Source organism: Aplidium turbinatum, chromosome 13 (assembly GCF_918807975.1).
Source record: "Aplidium turbinatum chromosome 13, kaAplTurb1.1, whole genome shotgun sequence".
In the NCBI taxonomy this organism is placed as follows: domain Eukaryota; kingdom Metazoa; phylum Chordata; class Ascidiacea; order Aplousobranchia; family Polyclinidae; genus Aplidium; species Aplidium turbinatum.
In genome coordinates this window covers 16,451,805-16,474,613 of record NC_137484.1, presented here as the reverse complement: position 1 = coordinate 16,474,613, position 22,809 = coordinate 16,451,805, and the positions used below count along the sequence as shown (strand labels likewise).

The following is a 22,809-nucleotide window of genomic DNA, read 5'->3' as shown; positions in this document are numbered from 1 at the left end:
CATGCGATAGTCTTGAAGAACATCTGATATAAAAATAAAATCACGTTAACGCATTGTTACTCAAAAACATCACGTCTTTATCTCAAGCTGCATTTTTCAACTCACATTAAAGGTTTCCCAATAATTGAATGCATTCCACAAAGCAGCAGTTTGAGGACACTTCGAAATATGTTTTTTATCAGTTTTCAAAATGGGATCAACGACCAAAATCTTACTAAAATCCTACGAAAGATATTCACAGTAGTCTACGAGCAGTTGTCACTTGTTCACCGTGTAACATTCTATCTGGTGAGCTGAAAGTCAGGCTCCAGCTAGAAGAATCTTGTTTAAATGTCCCCTTTCTCGTCGTTCAGATGTGACTTTTTACGACAAAACGGACAATATTGCTTCTGTAGAACCATCAGCTCGTAATCGTCGGCGTGGAACATCTGAATAACAATTCATGACGTCACTCATTAGAATGAAAATGAAGCTTTTTCTTGCCACCAAGAAAATAAATGCGTTTCTAGTGATGAAGAGTGAAAGGGTTATACATCAGCATTTTTAATCTCAAATTAAGCCTAGAATACAAAAGTTATGGCAAATGTAAACACGAAGTTCTCAGTAGAGTAGACCGCCATCAATTTCAACGCAACAGTGGCTTACCTGAAAGCAGGAGTCGCACATCGCTACAGCGACTTCAGGCATTAGATTTTTAAAGAATTGATGCTGAAGTGGCTTCGGCCAACGCTTGATCAGCACCTCACGTCGTGACATTGAGCGCAGTACAGCTCTATTGACAACCACAGGAACATAGTCTCCGCCGCCCTGCAGCAAGTGTTCACATCGATAACATTTTACAGTATGCAATGTTGTCAGAAAAAATGTAGCCTATTCATTGGAGTGAAAATAAAGTAAGCCTTTGCCACGTGCTTAAATGACGCTAATTGTCCTTTTTCTACGTGTCACTTATAGTGCCTGCGCAGTGCGCATGCTAGATCTCGACAGCACATCCTCATTCCTCAATGAACAAATGATGAATATCATGGGAATTGCACGACCTACGACGATTAAGAAAAGCCAAGCTAGTTTAGATATGTTAAAAAATACTGTATTCTAAACGTAGGCTTAATGTTCAATGTGCTTCTGGGTATACTGTATAAAACTTATCTTATTTTTCAAAAACATGGTGTGAAAAAGGGAAACTTTGCTTGAGAGCCTTTGTCAAGTACCTCAAACGTGAGCAATCTCGCAGTGAACGGATCGTCGTCGTCATCCATGTCCATACGCAACGTCTGCGTGTTCTCGCCTTGCCATTCGTTCTTTTTCGACTTCTTCGAGTTGGAACCGATCAACCGTGACGCTTCTTCGTCGCTTATTCCTTGTTCCAAAGTGAACTCGACTAGGGGAAGCACCTCTGCACGAGATCAAACCAAAAATAAATCGGGGAACACCATCAGTGCAACACAATAGCTCAGTTGGTTGTCCGCCCCGATATCTTAGTAGGTTAGCGCGTGACTTCGTGAACGAAGAAGCTTCATGACCAAGCAGCGCTGGTTCGACTCTCGGGGTGTGCGCTTGAGCAACGCAACTTGTGCAACTGCTCTCCATTCAGCGGCACTTAAAGAGTGGAACAATTCCCCGGCAACAATCGGAAACTTCACTCTTGTCAATCTCGGTGACCGACCTTGCGTCAAGAGCCTCTACAAGTATGCGAAACTACCAGAAATAACTTATCAAGGCTTTGTCAGTCCGAGGATAAAGATTCAAAACCAACCAACACAAAAGTCTCCATATGATTGTCCTATAACCTACTGCTGCAGTAGTAAATCGAACAAGGACACCGATGAAACAGTGAATCTAACTACGCTGAAGAAATACTTTCATTGCATTTGAAGTGGTTTTAATTGTGTTTGAATTCTTAACTTCCAAACCTCATTAGTTTTTTTACCACTTTCTGGGTTCACTGGCATGCTGGGATATCGCATATTGCACTCGCAGCTGCTACTTTCGTTTTCTTACCGAGCTGAACCATACGATGAACTTACCGAAAGATGAAAATGAATAGACGAATGGCTGCTTGCAGTTGATACACGCGCTACCTTGCGTGTTCAACAGAGGGTTAGTTGTGGAGCAACGATAACACATCGACTGTAGGTCCTGAAATATTTTACCCAGTGAGATTGATTTGGAGTTGAACAAACACAAATTGTAACGCCATGGTAGTTATTTCAACAGTAATGGCCAAAAGTCCGGCTAACTAAGAAAGATTTTATAAATTTGACCAATACGAAAAATGAATGGATGCACGTTTGAAGATACTGTTACCGCAGCATACCGCACAGATTAAGCTTCAGGTTAGAACCCTTCGAAGATCAAGGGTAAAACAAAACAATCTTACGATTTTTAGAAAATTGCCAACTATAATCACTTGGAAAAGTCACCAGCATATAATCTGACCTGTTTCACACATACACAGCAAGTCTACGGTTCGTCAGCGATGAAATAATCAACCTTAGCGATCATACCTCGTTGTCCTGGAAAGGCTTCGATCTGATGGTCACAGACCCAAGATCGATCAGGTCTTGGAATCGCATCGACAACTTGAGGGAATGCAGCTTTTCGTAAGCGAACCGGGCAAGCTTGTACGCTCCCAGTGATCTGCTCTGCTTTGCCAGAGCGTACAACGTCGCACTGTGACGGTCGGATAGATTCAAGTCAAGAAAATAACACAAAGACAAGACTGTAGTTGCATGGATTTTAGGAACTTTCACTCTTTTACACATTATAAACAAGTACCGCATGATAGTTTTTAGCAAAAATATTAATTCTTTTTATTTTGCGTCAAAGAAGCCTGGACAATCCCGAAACATCAGGGTCGACCAGTCGTCTGCATTGACTCCAACATTTATCTCTATTGTTGGCGTCTTCAATTTCGAAGTTCTTTTTTGGCAGGTCATCCTTCACAGTATCTTTCCATTTTACCCAAACTATTCTGTTTAACTCCCATTTATCGAACACTATAGCACGCACATCACAAAAAATACTATTAGTTCAATATTATACTAAAAAGTTATCAGATACACCTTAAAACATCGATAGCATTGATAAGGAGAAAAACAATTGTGTTGGCAATTTTTAAAGAGAAAAATGATGTTGTTAACATTTGGAGAATGCCAAATGGGCGGTTTATGGAAGTTTATCCAAACTAATTTCAGCCGAGAAACAAGCAGGCTTTTTTGCTTGGGAAGCCTGGACTATAACTTGTTGAGAAAATCAAGGATACACTTTAGACACGCCTCTCGGAGTGGTCATCCCAGTGATGCTGTGGAGGAGAAAGCGCGCGATGTTGAAGAGAGCCTCCGGAAGATGGGATGTGAACGGCTCATCCTGCGAAGCAACGGGGTAAGTTGAAACTAAACCGGAACATCGTCTGCAAGATGTTGAAACGGCGTGAAATGCCGTTGTACCAACGTAGAAGGACGTTGAATCAACATATATGCCATGCTGTTACCAAACGTTCCAAGAACGCTGTCTCCCAAAACAAGAAATTGCTGATGTGGTTAGAATTATTTTATTTTACATATTCCACACAGGTGAAATATTGATGATTGTTTACAAATAACGTGCATAAACATTAGGATAATGGTCATAGCAAATGATGTAACTCGTTTTGCATGCATTCTTTAAAAAATTAGGCTTGTTGTAAGGGTGATACAAGCATAAAGTGAACAATTTCAGTATTGGAGAATGTACCGTGTATCTTTGGATGGAATGGTAGACGTAGTAAATCTCTGCTAATTTTTGATATTTCTTGAACTTTTTCAGCATTTCATCGTTTTTTTCAGGGCGATCTGCGTTGGAAAAATATTTGTTAGTTTTATGAAACCACAACGCCACATCTAATTACATGTAATCACTTGCGCAAGCGTAAAATTGAACAAAAAAAATTAGATAACATACCAACTGCTATGTCCAAGCATTGCATTGATAACATCCAAAAATAATATCCCGCGTCATCGAACCTGCTTTCCACAACGGCGTTGTCAGTCAACTGTTCCAGAACTTTCAATGCTTCAGATATACGACCAGCCTTGTGAAAAGCTGTGAAATGTATACACACAGTTATACATAGATGTAAAATCAAACTTGAAAAGTATTTTCTGAGTCAAAAAATAGATTTTGTTATAGCCGTGGTCGCTTGCCTTTCTGTGCTTCTTCAAACTTGTCGTTCTCAGCCAGCCAACAAGCGTACGGGACAAAGACGTCATCTTTGAATTCTGGGTATCGCTCGACTAGAGAGAAAGCCTATAAGGTTCAAGAAGACAGATTAATTTTTCATTGCACAGAGCAAACATAAGTATCTGGCTGCGTATATCTGTCTAACCCTCGAAACAGGGGGAAGTGCAGCAGTAGATTTAAGAAGTATCTTGAGAAAGTTTAGTTTAAAACATTAAAAAAATGCAAGCACTTGCGGAATTTACCGAGCAGTTAAATCTCGAACATTAGTCTTTCCCGTGACCAGTAGAGCTGCTTTTGGATCTCAATTAAAACATTAATCGAGAAGGTTTGCCATTGCTCCAAGCTGCAATACTTTTCGTCTGACTCTCGACTGCAGTACTGCAGCTTCCGAGCAATGCCAAACCTTCTCCTCGCTATTCAAATTCTGTACCACAAATAAACTTTTCAAAACATCAATCTTAAATTCCTAATCGCAATAACTTCCTCTTTCAAACATAGCAAAACGAAGAAATACCTCATCCCAGTTCTTCGTTTCTACTTGTAGGAGCACGAGAGCTTTACGATCTCCCATCTTGTTGAAAACCTCAGCGCAGTAGGCGTATTGCTTGAGCCTCTTCAAATGCAGTGCGCACAAGGTCAAAGGATCCCTGTCCGCTTTGTCAAGCTTCCGTGCAACCTCAATCAACCTTAGAAAGGAAATGACGTAGGACTAAAGGAAATGACGTAGGAATGAAGCAATGCCTTTTGTTGTCAATATGTATGTCTGTGGTACGGAATTAAAGATTTCGAATACAGCAACGGAATGTGAGTGTTTCTATATAGAAATGTGTCCATTGCAGACAAGCATTGCGCTTTTTACAAGGTCAGAAGTTACAGCATACATTGGAACAGCGGACGATTGACTTTTGGCACGTCAGTGGGTTAACGAGATCCTTTTTGTATATAAGTAAAGTTAAACACCACTCACATATCTGTCCATCCGTGCTGTCCTATGATCTCCAGCGCTTTCATATTCTCACCAGCAGCCAGATACATCTTTGCCGCTTCACGGGGTTCGTTTGTGGTTTGCGCCCAGGTCGCCTGCTTGGCGATAAGCTGCTTGTGCTCGACGGGATTAGCTGATTCGACGTAATCCTGTACACACATTGACATGTCACTAGATGTGCTTTTCAAGAGCTCACGACTGGACAGTAAGTTTTATTGTTCTATGTCCAGTTTCTGATAACTGAATCTGCTACTCGATATCACGGCCAGCAAAAGATGCTTTTTTTACATCTAGCGACGTTGAAATGAAGTAAAAAAGCATCTTTTGCTAAGTGGTACTGTGAAAATGGTTGATAAGTCTGATTATTGTATTTCTCACAGTGATGTACGCGCATACAAAAAATATTGACGCCGTCAGCGTAAACGCAAACGTTCGAAAAAACATACGCCGTATGCGTCAACGCAACTTGTAAAAAAAGTTGGCGGCGTCAGCGCGTACACTAGCGTAAACTAATTTTGTTTGCAAGGTGCCCAACATTCACACGGTATAAACCACTCGAAACAAACAAGTTATATTTTGAAATTCCACGAAGATACACAAGCATCTGAAAGTGTTCATCTGACATTTTGCTGTGTTTTGGTTTCAATATGTCTTTGCCCATTGAAAAGATTCTTTCAACTGCAGCGCTGGAAGGTAGGCTATTGGCGTGTTGTAGCGAAAAAAAGACATTAAAAAGTATGCGTTGACGCTATGCGCTAATAAACCGCGAAAACTTTACGGCGTAGCCTCAAGCGCAAACTATCCAAAAAAATGTGGCCGCAAGCGTTAGCGTAAACAAAAAGTCTACGCCGCAAGCCTGCGGCGTAGAATTTGCGGCGTATACGTACATCTCTGATTTCTCATGCTTTAAAATTTAAAAGAAACTTACTTTAGCCAGTTCAAACATACGAAGATCTGTATACATGTCCACAGCTTTTTGGGAGTGTCCAGACTTCTTATAGAGCCTAGCAGCTTCGTTGAAGTTACTTCGGTAAGCATTGATGTCAGCAAGAAAAAGATCTGTATCATTTTCACCACGTCTTTGTCGATCCTGTAATTACAAGAATTTATTGTAGTTTGAACAGAGTTACAGCTTTACGATTCGCAAAACAAGCTGGGAATTGTAAGCCAACCTCTATGCTTTGAATGAGCTCCAAGTATCGAAGGTTACGAGTCCTTGTGAAAGCCTTGCGGGCGATCTCAAAGTTGAGGCCTTCTAGAGCTTTCTGGGCGAGATGATCCCAATCGGTGTCGGTGACTCCAAGACACGCGATTTTGTAAGCTTGGCTGCGATAATCAAACAAAACAATTAGATATATCGGATGATCATGGATATGCTGGTCTTGACGGCAGAATCAATAATTTCAATGAAAGACCTGATAAAAAGTAAAAAACGCAGTAAAATATAGCAAAAACAAATGACGACTAAAGGAGGACAGAACTTGTCAGGTGTTAATTAAAATTATTAAACCTAGAAAGGACTAACAAAAAACACGAAACGTGTACAGTACACTGTACAAGTGTACATTTTAGCAGAAGTCAATCATGGCCAAATCAAGGATTCTTAAAATATTTCCCCTTAGTAAGTATATCAATGTTTTATCTGCACTCCCACTGTTGTCTTTACTGTAACTAACCTGTACAATTGCCTGTCAAGGTACTGGTACATGGGCGCCGATTGGGGTACATCAACGCTCTTCATGGCGTGAACGTGGAGGCAATATATGTGAGAACCACAGTAACCTACAACGAATCCGTTCAGCCTACGTTGGTGGGTGGGAAAAGAACCAGCCTTGATACCGAGAAACCCCTTCCCGGAGTAGCAAAGCATGTCTTCATTCTGTGTGTTCCAAGCCACACTGTTTGCATTGAGTTCCTGTGAAATGTAGGTTGTTACGTACACGACAAAAGTTCGTTTATTTACATTCTGAGAACGTTTATGCTACATGCTTAACATTGACAACCATTTTGCATTGACCTGTAAAATTAGTGACACACTATAAAAAGGCAAGTAACATAAATTTTCTTTCACCTCATATAAAAGTTCTTTGGTGGCTAAATCATAGACCAAGCATGTTGAAGTATCGTTTATGATCGCCAGCTTTGACCTGTTCATGCTCAAGTCCAAGCATCTGATCGGAGTGCTAATCTGCAGCATTTCTATAGGGAATGGATTGTCCACAAAAATTTGGAGGACCTGTAAAAAAGGGGAACCGTTTACCTAAATCCATTGTGTAAACAGGTGAAAGTCAACTGTTGTTAGGGCATCCACACAAAAATCCACATAATTTCACGTAACAGCAATAGCATTGCCTTTTGAACCCGGGTCCGAGGTAGTGTTAGGGTTCCGTGACCTCTCCAAGGGACCCGAGAACTTGAAGAAACCACCGCGTATTTTCGGATATAGCGTTTTTTTAGCAGTGTTTTGATTCAGGGCCCGAGAATCTTATTGGTACCGGGCCCAAATTATCCTTTTGACGGCCCTGCGGAACAGTGTTAGTTCTTTTATGCTATGACTTGTAGGGATGCAATGATTGGGTTCTTACCTGGCCATTCTTCAAACCAAGTAGAAGTCCTTCTCTACCTTTCGGGCCTCCGATCACTTTGATGTACCGGATGTTGGCATCCAGTAGCCATTCTCTTTGCTTTTCTCCATCCATGGAGAAGCAAGTGAGCTTGCTTTCCTAGAGGAAGAAAACAAAACAATACAGATGCGCTATTTAGATTTTCTACTGTTTGGAAAGTCTTTTTTTAATTGATCAGGGGTTCCAATTTTCGCATGTAAACTTAGGAATTAAAAAAAAGTCTTCAAATGACATCAGCGTAATCGCACAGAAACCTAAAGAAATGTTTGAATATATACAATTCCTCATTAGAAAAGAAAAAAAAAGATGCTGGTGAAATCAACGACTGTGAACACCTTACAATTAATCGCAAAAATAGTAATCCCTTGACCCAACAGGGTATCGAACCCATGCCTGCCGATTCAGAGGCGGACACACTAACCACTAAGCTATGGAGACGGTAAACAAAGGTAAATTTGACCCTGAAGTACCATACAAGCAAATTTTTTTTTTTTTAAATCTATGGTTCTAGAAAATCACCTTTTTACCAAAATCATATTTTTGAAAAAGGATGAATAAATCACCTCACCTGGCACAATATGATGTTCACCGAGCAGACGACTAGCAAGTTGCATTCGAACTGCTTCATGATTCTGTTGATAGGCTTGTACGCGGGCATCGGTTCGTTGGAAACCAGTTCATAGACGACTATACGGTCGGACAGTTGCACCTGCATATGATGAGCAACGGCAAGATCTAAATTAGATACTGGATAGATACGGAAAAAAATAAGCGAAGCTAATAGTTTTGATTGAAAAAAATATATATATTAACTGTACAACGCTTTTTCACGTAACAGATACTTTAGTAACAGGTTTTCAGGTACTACTAAAAAAAATCAAAATCCTCATGCAAACATTGCAGCATTGAACAAACACAAGTTCACAATAATTTACAAATGCAATGCTGTGCAATAAAACTTAAACATAAATAATTAAATATGGTAAGCACCGTGGCTCTAATTCTACGCACTAAACGATCTCCAAACTTTACTCAAAAGTACGCAAAACTATACTAAAAATATAAAGAATTACCGCTAATTTATCTCTATAAACAGAAATCTTCTTAATGAAGTCATGACAACGTATGGTAATTTTGGTGCCGTCGTCGCCGTCAGTGACGGTCGATCCAAGTTGTTGCACCATCACGTTGGTGAGGTTATCCCTGTACGCGTAGATGTCTCGGTACAAGCCATGCACGGTGGAAAACGTCAAGTTATGACAACTAATGGTGCCATCTTGATGGCCAACAACCTGGATGATAGAGAAGATTGATTTAATAATAATGTTTGCTTTTATGTAGCGCTGTATCGCAGAATACGTTGCTCCTCAGCGCTTTACAAACTAGACAGTGTCAACGCAGCCGTATGGAGGCGCAACTGAGTACATTATTACCCGAATCCAGCCGGTGCTCAGTGCCAAGCAGGAATTAGATTCAATATATACCATTTTTACCGGAAAGGTTTTGAACCTATGCCTACCGATTTAGAGGCGGACGCATTAACCACTAAACCATTCCGATGAGGTTTGTAACCATTTGAAAGCTATTCAAATAAAATCGATTTTTTTTCATGAAAGGCATTACGTTAATTGAAAGCTTTCAAGTTCTTTATTAAAGGTGTGATGTATCTACCGTGGAAAACGTAAAAATTTGCTCAAGATAATGTGTATTTTAGCAACTATGGATGGTGCCTGACTTGAGGCATCTGGATGCTATTTGAGTAGGCTAATCGCAAATCTTGAAAAAGTATGCGTACATTCTATTTCGTAAACATACCGAAAAATAAACAAAAGTAGTGTGCAAAAGCGCCTACTCTGAACCAACTGTAGGTACTGGTACAGATAGGGCATATTGATAAGTATCTCACCACAGAGGACGCTTCTGGCCTTGGTACTATGCTCCACACCCATCCACCTTTGCTGTCAGTGACGAGGCCAAGTTTGACACCTTCCCTGGAGTAGAGATTGCACAAACCATTTGAACCCCCAATGAGCAAATACTTTCCCTTGTCAAAGTATTGCACAGAGCATGGGTCATAGCCGAGTTTCACGTCTTTGCCGATCTGCGTTTAGCATTTATATGCAATAAGAATGTTTTCGATACGTTAGCGCAGACATGAACTTAAAAGTGCAAAAAACTAAACTTTAGCTGACAGTTATCAAAAAAGTCAACAAAGATTTATTTCCTATTTTGGTATATTATTTCGATCATTGGTGGAAAAATGTTTACCTTAGCAGTTGACACTCAGAACAAAAATGAGTAAAAAACTATACGTTGTTTTAACAAAATATTTCAGCGGGATAAACGAGAGTGGAGACTGAAAATTAGACAGAATGTTGTTCAGTGTTAGACATGTGGATTAGCCTACCTGTTTTCCGTTTAAAAGGTAAAAGGACAAATGTTGACCCCAATCAACCACAGCAAGTGAGTCATTCGCCTCTTCTCTGTGAAGAAAAACAAATGTTAGGCTGCTACTGACGGAATGGCCCGTTTCGGCGAGTCCGATTCGGCGAGACCAATTCGGCTAGTGCCCTATTCGGCGAGAGCCCTATTCGGCGAGAGCCCTTTTCGGTGAGTTCCCTATTCGGCGATTTTTTGATTTTTTTTTTTAATTATTGGGTTAGAGGTTAGGGTCTTATTTCAACGTTTAGCGACGTTAAGACGATGTAAAAGCGGCAATGATATTTAGGCTACGGTGTACCCAATAATTAAAAAAAACAAAAATTTAAAAAATCGCCAAATAGGGAACTCGCCGAAAAGGGCTCTCGTCGAATAGGGCACTCGCCGAATCGGACTAGCCGAATTGGACTCGCCAAATAGGACTCGCCGAATAGTAGCAGACCCTGTTACTGAAGTTCCATTAAACTTTATTATAGAAATGAATTACAACACGAATACATTATGGAATAACTTGAGTTTCGCTTTCAGTAGCATGGTTGCTAATTATTTTACAAGTGTGCTGTACAGTGAACGTTCTTTTTTAAGCCTAATGCTGCATATTGAGCAGCATTAGGCTAAAAAAAGAAGGTTCAATCTACAATTGTAAAATGAATACATTATTTGGTAGTGAAATTATGAAACAATAAAGCGGTGACAATTTCACGCAGATGTTGATTATAACGTTCCCATTCTTAGTGACAACCTTACAATGTTTTTAGTCTCATCTCGTGTTGTAGAAAACAACGCAAGCATACTTGTTCGGACACCATTTCAGATCCCACACCGGGGAGAGCGAGCCACCGGGCCGCTCGATTTTAATTTTTTCTTCACCCATCTTGGTCCGGATGCTGATGACCCCATTGAACAAGCCCAGAGCAACGTACTGGCCGTCATTTGTCCAACTGTAAGAAAAAGAAGGAAAACGCAACGCTATCACAAAGCATCAATGATTTTAGCCCATGAGACAAATTACATTATTATCAACAACGCTTCGAAAGACGAAGATTGTATGAGATATCTTTCTAAGTAAACGAAAGGCAACTTATAAACTGATCAGTGCAATAAACAGATAGTTACTGACTGTATTTATTTTCTGATAAAGACTTAAAAATAATAATCTTGCGTTGTCACAACTTAAAAATTTGTTATATCTTCTGACAGGAGTCAAACCCGCAACAATGCTTGATATGAACGACTCGGTTACATGTCTCATAATACAAACGAATTTATTTTTACACGAGTCAAACTGACATGTGTGAAAAATAAATTTGTTTGTTATACCATATCATTTTTGATCCTTGAAGTCAACATATGATTAAGTCTCTTAATATGCGTAATAAACACTTTATTTTAGAGGATCATTAAGAAAAGACTCATTCGGAGGTAAGAAATCGAAACAGAAGGATTGATTTCCTTATGACTGCATTTTTGCAGTCTAACACAAGGAAAAGTTGTCGTCTATTTGTATTTGACAAATTGAACTAAACCAGAACAAATAAAAGTCAACAAACAATTCACTAAAAAAATGAAGTCTGCTATAACTTCGATGCGATTTCAAGTTGAAAATGTTCAGTCTTTAAATGTCCATAAGCTTGCTCGAAGTTATTGGATAAATAAATCACAAAACATACCTGCAACTGGTAATTCTGCTGTTTACTTTGTGTTTGTTGACTGACTTTTGTTCTGGCCCCCACAGACCTGGAATGAAACAAATGAACAAACGATTTTTAACCATACACAGCAAAGTTGCACAACAATTATATGCAAACAGGTAAAAAGTTGAAGATTTGCAAACAAGAAAGAGTGTGGATTTATACAACAAAATATTGTTAAAATCATATATTTGTTTAGAAGTTGGATTTCATTTTGCATGTTTGGTTGGCTTACAGCAACATGGTCCTGTTCTTTGCCATGCTAGATAGGTGGTCACTAGACCTACCTGAGTCTGACCTAGCCTCCTGAAGAAGTCAGTCGTGTCTGATTGACAAAACGTCAGAATAAAAGCAGATTATCACCTTATACATCTCGTCATAGTTCAGCTTAGTTTGCATTAGAAGAACGCATATCATGTTATTTAACATACCAGTACGGTATCAGTTAAAAGTTTAGGTTGATAAATTTATTCTTGTAATGTGTATTAAAGCAATGCTTCTTTATGGTCATATTTGCACTTATTATATTGAAGATCTTATTTGTACAAAGTTCTTAATTTTTATGTGAAACCTTTGTTAAAAAGGTCAGATTTTACAGTAAAATTTAAGTTAATTTAAATAATATTAAATAGGCCTCACCAAAGTCAGTATTAGAGCAGGAGATTAGTTGTGGAGTCACAGGATTGTATGCCAGGCACTGAATAGAGTCATTGTGGCTGAAAAGTATTTAACAACACATGAAACTCATGGTGTACAATGAAAAACTATATAAAATAATATGGCACTTATCTTTGTTGATTAAACAAACCTTTTATAGGCACTGGTTGAATAGGCTACTAAAAGGTTTAAGTGTTCATCAGGATAATTATCGTTTCTAGCATGTTGCAACTAGTGCTAGAAACGAGGCACTTGTTGTTGCCAAACATTATTTTTGCTTGTTAAAGGCTGAAGTAATTTTCACAATAAATGCGGATTAGATGAGTAGATGACTAATAAATGGATTAATAAAATGGAATAAATAAATAAAATTAATAAATGGATTAATAAAATAAATGCGGAATTCAAGATAAATGCTGCTAGTGCTAATGACAAGCAAGCATGCTGTGACAATAACAAACGCTATCAAAGATAAATAAGCATTGCATTTAAATGACAACACAGCACTAAAGCAGCAAAAAACAAATGAACAGAATTCAAATATCAACATGCCTTTGTGAAGTAGCCTGCTCTTAGCAATGTTGCAACCAGTAAATTGTTTTTTTAGACAAAACTTATTACTGTACCAATTGTATGAAGCAATCTAAAATTAAATTTCTCTTTAGCTTAAAGTTTCTATCAACATAAAAGATGATAAAGGTAACTTTTACAAACACCGTTGGTGAAATGAACCTACAACTTACGTATATTTGAGTATTCCACTCAGTTTATCTGTCCATATGATCACGCACTTATCAGCAGAGCCTGAGGCAAAGCGCTTTCCTATAATAAAACATTTAAATTTAAAAAAAAGTAGAAAACTTATCAGGCTCTCATAAAATACTTCAAAAAAAGCACTTGAATGATTTTTTGCAATTAAGTCAATTAATTACAAAACTTCAATTAGTAGCCTACGCCGGAACAAAAAGCAAATGTCTCCAGAAAATATATACCGGTAATTAATCAAGGCACATACAAAATAAAATGCCAGGGTTGATCTCTAAAATAAGTGGTCAAAACTGGTTTTGACCACTAAGCGGTTTAAACCTGGTTTTAACCGGTCAAAACTAGGTTTAAACCGGTCAAAACCCAGAAAAAATCTATTTATGTAGTGAATGGTCGGCTACCTGGGCTATTTAGGAAATATAAAAGTAGTTGTGAGTTGTGACCATTTTGATATGCAGGCCTCGAAATAGCTGGCGGCCATGGCCGCCTGAACTTTCATTCATGGCCGCCAATACCGACCTGTCAGGCAAAATTTGATGGCAAATGTTTTTCATAAAAAAAAATTTGTTGGAATAAACTCTTGTACGGTACTTCAGTTGGCTGTGCTAACTGTTCATCGTTCTACCAAGCATTTTTTGGTTCATCAGAAACTTATTTTTAGAATTTGAATTTTCTCAATAATTAAAATACCCATATTTTACGGACCATAAGGCGCAATTTAAATCCTTTTTTTTCCTCATAAATTAATTGTGCGCCTTATAAGCCAGTGCGCCTAATGTATGGATCAAGTAGTGCATTATTGCCTACACTCAAAACCTGTACCGATACTATTATTATATAAATAAACCACCGTCTTACACAATAAACTACGGTAAAAGCAACTAGCAACTGTGATATTCACTAGGCCCAATTTTTCTTTTGCTCATTGTACTATTGTGACTTGCTTACATTTATTAAGCATTTTTGTTTAATGAGCTTTATACGGTAACCCATACTCCTTAAAATACTTTGCGTTCTGTAGGTAGCCCAGTGCGCCTTATGTCTGAACAAACAACTAATCAAAGCAATTTATTGACAGTGCGCCTTATAATCGGATGCGCTTTATGGTCCGCAAAATACGGTAACCAACTGATTGAAATATTAAAAATAAACAGAGAAATTGAATATTTTTTGTTCCAAATCCAGCATTTAGGTTATTGTTGATCAAAACAAAATATAGTTGAACATCATTACTAAACATGGAGGGTAATATTTTTAATTCAATTGAAAAGCAACTTGATTCATACACTAAAGGGGTTTTGACCAGTAATAGGTGGTCAAAACTGCCCGGTTTAAACCGATCAACCCTGTCAAATGCAAATTATTATGTGAGCATCAGTAATTCAACAAATGAAGAAATTAAATTTATTTTAAACGCTGAATAGTTTCTAGGCTAAACAATACAAACCATCTTTAGAATAGTCAATGCAGTAAACAGTGTCTTTATGTGCTTTTAGAGGCTGAATTAATGATCCATCTGTGGGATCATACACAAGGACCCTTGATCCTGCAGCAACCAACAGCTGTGTTCCATCAGGCTTGAAAGCGACTCTATGTACACTGTGAATAGAAAAAAATAAAATGTATTGGTTGGTTAAAGATGTACAACACCTGGGTTCATAACCATGGATGACTTTAGTTTACGGTAACTCTCTTATGATTGAACCTAAAGTTGTTTCATTGTTTAGGTGTATGACAGTTTATTGTGATTATTTACAGCAGGGTTTCCCAAACTGTGGTCCGCGACGACTGCACAGGTGGTCCGTGGCGATATGACTAGAAATTAGAAAGTCACACATATAGGCTACGTTGTACAGTAGGTACCCTGTCAAAGATAATTGCCGCTGTTCTTTACAACTTAAATGATTCCGAAAGCTTTTGCTATCCAGTATCGTAAATCTTACTTGTTGCACCTTCGTTGCAGTTAAAAAGTTGTTTACGAAAAATTCTCGTATTGAACATTCCATTTTAACTGGTGGGTGTGAGGTGTTATGGGCATATTTTGAGAAGGGATGGAGATGATGTTTTGAGAAGAGCGCTGGAGTTGCAAGTGGAAGGTCGTAGAAAACAAGGAAGACCCAAGAAAACGTGAAAAAGGCAAGTGGAGGAAGAAAGCAGCAAGGTGGGCTTGACAAGAGAGGACGCGTTAGACAGATTGATGTGAAGGCAGGGTGTGAAGGCGATTGCGATACTTGGAGGTGAATCTGGCCACCCTCGGTAACGGGGATATCACCGGATTTAAACTGGACTAATAGTAAAACTTGTAGAGCGCGTATTTGAACTGCGAGAGGGGTTTCAGTTTTCCTGCAAGCGCACAATGCTGACTTGGCTTCACTAGTAGCCGATGAAATTTGGCTTGGAAAACTTGCATAGGCCTTCCTGGCAAGCATTTTTAACCTTCTAAACCAATTGAACTTGTCACTTCAGGGAAGAGATGCGAACATTTTACTTAGCCTACTCAAAGCAAAATAACAGCATTCATAAAGAAACTCAACATATGGAAAACAAGGATAAATAATTGTTGTTGATATGTTTCCTGTTCTGTGTGACTACATTACCAAGAAATCCTTAATTAATACAGAGTTGATTTTCTATGACGTTACACAACATTTGGAATTGCTTTCTGCACATTTCAAGAAGTACTTTTTAAAAGAGACATATGAGAATTTTGACTGGATTTTAAACCCTTTTGTTGTTACAAACACTGATCTGTCAGGACACGAAGAAGAAGAATTAGCCGAATTATCATCTGATTGAACTTTAATGCTTAGTTTCAATAAAAACAGCTATTGCATCTTTCTGGTTGAGTGTTGTGGAGGAATACCCATTACTATCTCAAAAGGCAACTAAAATTTTATTGCCTTTTTTCACGACCATGTGTGAGACAGCATTTTCAGCTCTTACCAATATGAAGACAAAATACAGGTCCAGACTTTCCATGGACCCTGACTTACGAGTTTGCCTTTCACAAATAACTCCGAGAATTGATGACTTATGTAATAAGAAGCAATCCCATCCGTCCCATTGATGTTGTCAGTTTTTTAAATAAACAAAATTCGGTTTTATTCATTTTTGCCTTTGTATTGGGGGTCCGCGAGTAAACAGATTCACAAATAGTGGTCCGTGGCCCAAAAAAGTTTGGGAAACCCTGATTTACAGCATATAGATCAAGATACGCAAGAATCCTAACTGATATCCTTAAAGCTGTAGATAATGTGGGGTAAAACTATTTGCATTAGAAAAGCATAATTATTGCCTTTCTTTTAAGAATTCTTTATAAGCCAAGTAACCCATCTCAGCTAATTTGAGATTTGAAACAGTTCTGCTAAATTTTTGCAAGACTCGAAGTTGGGTGTACCAGCTGTACCTTCAAATACATTCTCACTTAACAAATTATTTAAATTCATCATAAAGTTATTAAATAAAGTTATTTAGATAGTACGTAACCATAAACCTGCCTAGTATAGTTTGTATTTAACAATTAAGTATAACAATTAAACACAAATGTGGTTATTGTACAAATTCTTGAAGAAACACTTAAATTTAATAATGCGGTATGCCAACATTCAATGTTTATCGCTAGCAGTGCTCAACACCCAATCCAGTACCGGTACGCAGATGTTTGTATTTAAATGTAAATATGATATAGAGCTTTGGTAGAATGTTTGTCTTGTTGAACCATAAGCATACGAACCCAAGTAATGTTAAATCTGATTACATTACTCGGCTTTGTATGCCCTTGATTCAATAAGTGTGATATGCTTTTCAAGACTATATTGCCTTTTAAGCAAGAAATGCAATCTATTAATCTTGAAATAACTCATCTTACACTTTCAAACAAAACAAATTTTGTCATATGCTTCACATAAAAATAAACAATTATAGTTTTACTTTCTATGTTTACAAAATCAGTAGCTACATCTAGTGAAAATTTTTTGACAAAGCCAACTTACCATAATCCCAAATTAGATTTATCAAGGACTCTATCAGCCCAGAGAGGAACCGTCCTCATGATAAATGTGTACAATCCAGAAGAATTCAAACAAACGTTAATTGTATAAATATGGTAACAAATATAATTGCACTCGAGATGTACTTGGGTAATTGCTTAATCTACATTCTGCAAACCAACAAATTTTTACTGTATGATTTACCGGAGCTGGTATACAAGTCCCCCCACCCCTTGGTAACTCATGACAAAGACAGGACTCGACCAAACATATAGGGTGAAACTACTTTACCTTTGCTTTACTGTTCACACACTTCAACCCACATGTTTTAGTCAATTCCTCTTTGTCATGAGTTACCAAGGGGTGGGGGAGGGACTTGTATACCAGCTCCGATTTACCACTCTTTTTCTAATCTCAAATGCATAGGGTAGGTTGCCTACTTATTGACGAGTTATTGCATCGGAAATTAGATATACTGACATGGAATCCTATTAGGCCTACAGTATTTCATTGAAGAAATTTACTGAAACAATCATCATTGAACAAGTAGGTCAATTCAAGCTCAGCCACTGGCTATTAAGCTACACTGAATTTTGTTTTGTCAAAAAATTGTGGGAATCGCCCAAGCAAAAATAGTTGTTAGAGACAATCAGTGAAGCGAAACAAAAAAACGTAAAAGGTCATTCTTAGAATTTCTGGTAAAACAACGCATTTTAGATAAAACTCTCAATATTTTTTTTCAAAAGTGCACATAGAACCATTATATTTTTTAATAAAAACATAAAAAAACTGTACTTTTGATTTTGTTCTTGCATTTTTTATATTTTAAATAGCAAAAAGTGTTGAAAAACTTTTTAACTTCGAACAGCTACAATTAAACTTATGCATTAAACAATGTGTTTTGGTGATTTCTATTTTCCACTGCAAAGCTGGTTATTTAGCTAGACTAGACAGTGTAAGAGCCATGGGACAAGATGGAATAAACCAGGATGGAAGATTTTGATGATTGGGTGAAATACACTTTTTCATCATAACTTTTTGTTATCGTATCATGGCATACAGTAACAGATCCTGGAGATGCTTGGTCACTTTCCCCAAAACTTGCATTTTTTTCTTAGTTTGTGTAAAATTGTCTTGTTAGATGTATCATATCGAGCCTACAAGTTTAGCCAACGGCATAGAGGCATGCACATTCAGTGTAAATAGTGGATTTTAGATTTTAAGCGAGAATAAAATTAGCCATGTACCAGTGTACCTTAAAAAAACTAGAAATACCATAATGCTTTTTATTTAAATAGGCTAAACAATTTTCACATCCATATGAGTTACAGTAATTTAGCAGTTTAGCAATTCCAGATTTACCAGTGGTCTTAAAATATTATTTTGTATCCTAAAATCAGGGCTGAAGTTGGATTTAAAAAAAAGGTAATTAACCCTACCTTAAAAAAACTACCGATACGGTAGGCTACTTTAAAAATCATCCAAATCAAATTAAAGTTTGTTTTGAATAGTTTTTTTTTTGTTTTTTCTTATCTTTATCCTACATTGCGGGAAAGCGGACTTGAGCGCTATACATCGGTGTACGCCTTCCGACGTACACTTGACCCACGGCAATGTCAGCCGACGGCAATGTCTGTTTCCGGTTGTCTACTCTACTTATAACTGGTAAATTTGGCACTACCCATTACTCGAAATCGATCACTGGGTAGAGGCAATTATCGTAAAGTTTCTTGCCCAGAGAAACAACAGCAAAGTGCGGGTGGCTGGAGTCGAACAAGCAGGGTCTCAAAGAGTTTTGTTTTATTTCAAGCCACTTTTCATTAAGGTAAAACTTTGCCTTTACTAACAAAGATTCATTTTTCATTGCCTTATTATTAAATGTTTATTTCAGACCTTGCGATTGATATGAAGCGAAATAAACAAAACAACAAATTCACTTGCATGCACTATAAGACATAGGCTATGCCAATATAAACAACTAGACACATTCAGAATAAGGTTATACGAGATAAATTGTTTGTTTGTAGTGTTTATGAAATGATGGCAATAAGAAAGAATCCGATTTCATGAACAACAAATTTGAAATATTAGCTGAGATTTCGCAACGTTTGATAAACTCAAAAAGAGCCTTTTTCAGCAAGGCCTCAAATGTACCTAGTTATACTACAAGAGTACCACAAGTTTTAATTTTTCAAAGATGTATGGATGCGATTGGTTAATTGTTTATCCTATTTGCTAGACATTTTTGTATGATTATTTAATTGATCCGTTTAACTTTAAAAAATAGGTTATTTGCGAATAGGCATGATTTTTGGAAGTGTGTAACCAATGTACTATCTCATTTGCAGTGAGCGTAAACACCTATATATGTGGTAAAATCTTACAACTGTTTATAATTCTGATTAAACTTCTTTTTCTTCCTGGGTAGGATGAGGTCTGACAAGGTTTGATTTTTAAATCTTTATCCTCTGACTGACGAAGCCTTGGTAGGTTATTCTTGGTAGTTTTGCATACTTGTAGAGGTTTTTGACACAGGGCCGGTTACCGAGATTGGCAAAGTGAAGTTTTCGATTGTTGAAGTGTTGTTGCTGGGGAATTATTCCATCCATTAGGGATTAGGTGCTGCTGAATAGAGAGCAGTCCTTAGAATTCATTGCTCAAGCACACCCCCTGAGAGTGAACCAGCTCTGCTTGATCTTGAAGCTTCTTGCTAACCAACTGAGCTATCGGGGCGGACGATATGGACATGTTTAGCTTTCACTCATCACGATCCAGGGTGGTGTTTATTAGTACTATGTTATACAACAGTGCTTTTTTATCGGTTGACCTAAAAGATGCTGTACAATTAAGGCACTTTTCGCAAACTGCAACATCAGACTTTTTATCTTTGATAATGGTCTTAACGAAGTCCAGCTGTGTGAAGATTGGATCTTTGCAGCATGATGTCTTATTGTCTTACGCATGGGTTTATAGTCTTTAGCTTTCTTTTGACTGCACATATCTGTCTTGTGACCTTATTTTTATCACTTCACTTTTGAAAGTCGAAGACAATTATGCAAAAAAGGAGAATATTCTCTTTTTGCTTGTCGATAAATGTTTATCATGCAATTCATTTCCTTTTCTTTGAACATCTGGCCAAAGACAATTATTATATATAATTAAATGAATGGAGCATATAAGCGAGAAGAAAATTCTGATACAATTATTCAATTTTTTCCTGTGGTATATGATTGACTGATGGTTTTACTTAATGTTAGATAGGTTTAGTTAAGAAATTTGAGACAATAAAACAATTAAGAAAAAATGTATATATGTAGTTGTTTTGTTTCAAATAAATACTCAAATGTGTTCACTGAATATTCTTTACTAGTTTGTATGGTTTTATTCCTCAGGTTGTCGTGATACGTAGGGGTATTGATATTGGCGAGAATGGTATAGCAAATGGCTGAAGTTCATGTTATAGGCCAGATAGTTGGGGCTAGTGAGTTTCCAACTCACAGCCTGTTTTGCAAATGGGGTTTGCATGCTGGAGGTGCATGGAAGTTGATAGCTGGTGTTAAAGAAGGTCAAACGCAAGTTGATATACCTGACGATGATGACCACGCCTATTGGTCGCATCCCATAGATGTTCATTATGCAGCTAAAGGGTTACAAGGTTGGCCTCGGTTGCATTTGCAGGTTTGGCACCAAGACGGGCATGGCAGGAATGAACTTTATGGTTATGGATTCATTCATGTACCTACTTCGCCTGGAAGACACAAGTTGGAGTGTGCAACTTGGAAGCCTAATGGGACATTTCAAGAAGAATTAATGCAGTTTTTTGTTGGTGGCTGTCCTCAACTAAAGAGTCCCGATCTGATCTACAGTGGTGCAGATAGATATAAGCTTCATACCAGAGCAATGGGGAAAGTGCATATTGATCTCAATTTAATTTTTCGAAATTTTGACAAGTATGGTGTAGAGTGCTAGAAACATTAAACCATTGAAATGTGATGCAGCTTCAAGTACCACTAAGTGGATTTTGTAATGTAATATGTTAAAAAAGCTTCACATGTATATTTCTTCGTAGTATGTCACCATGCGTCTGGGTTTTTTTCGGTCATTTGTCGGTCATTGACCGATTTTTTAGCAAAATGTCCGAAAAAAATATAGTCAATTCGGTCAAAATGTCCGAAACAAATATATAGTCAATTCGGTCAAAACGGAAATTCTTTTATCACAAAAAATGACCGAACTTTTTCAAGTCTTTCAAGGTTTGCCAAGGTTTTAAACCTTTCAAGGTTTTGCCACCTTTTCCCGTTTGTTAACGTGCTGGTAGGTTTATATCGATTTTTGTAGTTAGTATCTTTTTCGTCCCGGACGCGTTAATGACGAAAAATAAAATGATTGATTGATTGATTGAAGTCATTTTGGACAAATGACCGAAAAGTCTCAGCAAAAAAAAAACAGCCATGCGTGTGCACTGTGCAGTGCAGGTGTTGTGGGTTTTACATGCCATAGATGAAACGTTATTACAGTCGCGCTCAAAAGTTTAAGACCACCTGTCAAAATTTTGGATTCTTACAATAATCTATGGAAATCATTTTAAATGTTATGTCATACTGGGTTTTATGCCATTACTGCAGTGTTATGTAACAGAGCCTTCTGTTTAAGCCATTATGAATGAGCTATTTCTTTCAGAAATAAAAAATTTAAACTCTTTTTCAAGATTTGTTGCTGAAAAAAATGGGCAAAGAAGGAGCTTTTCAGCTGTGGAGAGGTCAAAAATTGTTATATTAAAGGAAGAAGGGTACTCAGAAAGAAAAATATCCAAAAGACTAAAGTTCAGCAAGACAGCAGTCCATCAGGCAATAGTTAAATTTAAAAAATTTGGAAGTTTAGTGGACTTGAAAAAGGGTGGTAGACCCAGGGTTACCAGTCCAAGAGATGACCATGTGATGAAGAGGATGGAAGTGCGCTCACCCACGTGCTTTGAGGCCAAATTCATCGCTAAGATGGCGTTTTATGGTAGATGTACTTACATTTGTACCTTTACACAACAAAGCCGATCTATTTTTTTTTACTGGAGCATGGGGGTGAGCGCACTACCATCCTCCTCATCACATGGTCATCTCTTGAACTGGTAACCCTGGGTCTACCACCCTTTTTCAAGTCCACTAAACTTCCAAATTTTTAAAATTTTACTATTGCCTGATGGACTGCTGTCTTGCTGAACTTTAGTCTTTCGGCTATTTTTCTTTCTGAGTACCCTTCTTCCTTTAATATAACAATTTTTGACCTCTCCACAGCTGAAAAGCTCCTTTTTTTGCCCATTTTTTTCAGCAACAAATCTTGAAAAAGAGTTTAAATTTTTTATTTCTGAAAGAAATAGCTCATTCATAATGGCTTAAACAGAAGGCTCTGTTACATAACACTGCAGTAATGGCATAAAACCCAAT

General features: G+C 37.7%; 2 protein-coding genes across 2 annotated transcripts; one reads left to right on the top strand and one right to left on the bottom strand.

The window, feature by feature from the left end:
• Positions 1-2: 2 nt before the first annotated feature.
• LOC145782331 (intraflagellar transport protein 122 homolog) lies at positions 3-17,533 on the bottom strand. Its single transcript, XM_082594121.1, has 26 exons — positions 17,375-17,533; positions 14,830-14,981; positions 13,361-13,439; positions 12,600-12,676; positions 11,940-12,006; positions 11,064-11,210; positions 10,238-10,313; positions 9,737-9,931; positions 8,904-9,122; positions 8,399-8,539; positions 7,792-7,929; positions 7,278-7,442; positions 6,883-7,121; positions 6,379-6,532; positions 6,135-6,296; positions 5,189-5,355; positions 4,736-4,907; positions 4,185-4,287; positions 3,943-4,083; positions 3,736-3,833; positions 3,266-3,369; positions 2,508-2,673; positions 2,028-2,139; positions 1,212-1,396; positions 646-807; positions 3-428 (listed from the first exon to the last, which is right to left on the bottom strand). Exons 1-26 carry the CDS (start codon positions 17,431-17,433, stop codon positions 327-329), a joined length of 3,582 nt encoding a protein of 1,193 aa, XP_082450247.1. The 5' UTR covers positions 17,434-17,533; the 3' UTR covers positions 3-326.
• Positions 17,534-20,785: 3,252 nt separating this feature from the next.
• LOC145782430 (B9 domain-containing protein 2-like) lies at positions 20,786-22,083 on the top strand. Its single transcript, XM_082594214.1, has one exon. The coding sequence runs from the start codon at positions 20,813-20,815 to the stop codon at positions 21,338-21,340; it is 528 nt and encodes a 175-aa protein (XP_082450340.1). The 5' UTR covers positions 20,786-20,812; the 3' UTR covers positions 21,341-22,083.
• Positions 22,084-22,809: the final 726 nt, after the last annotated feature.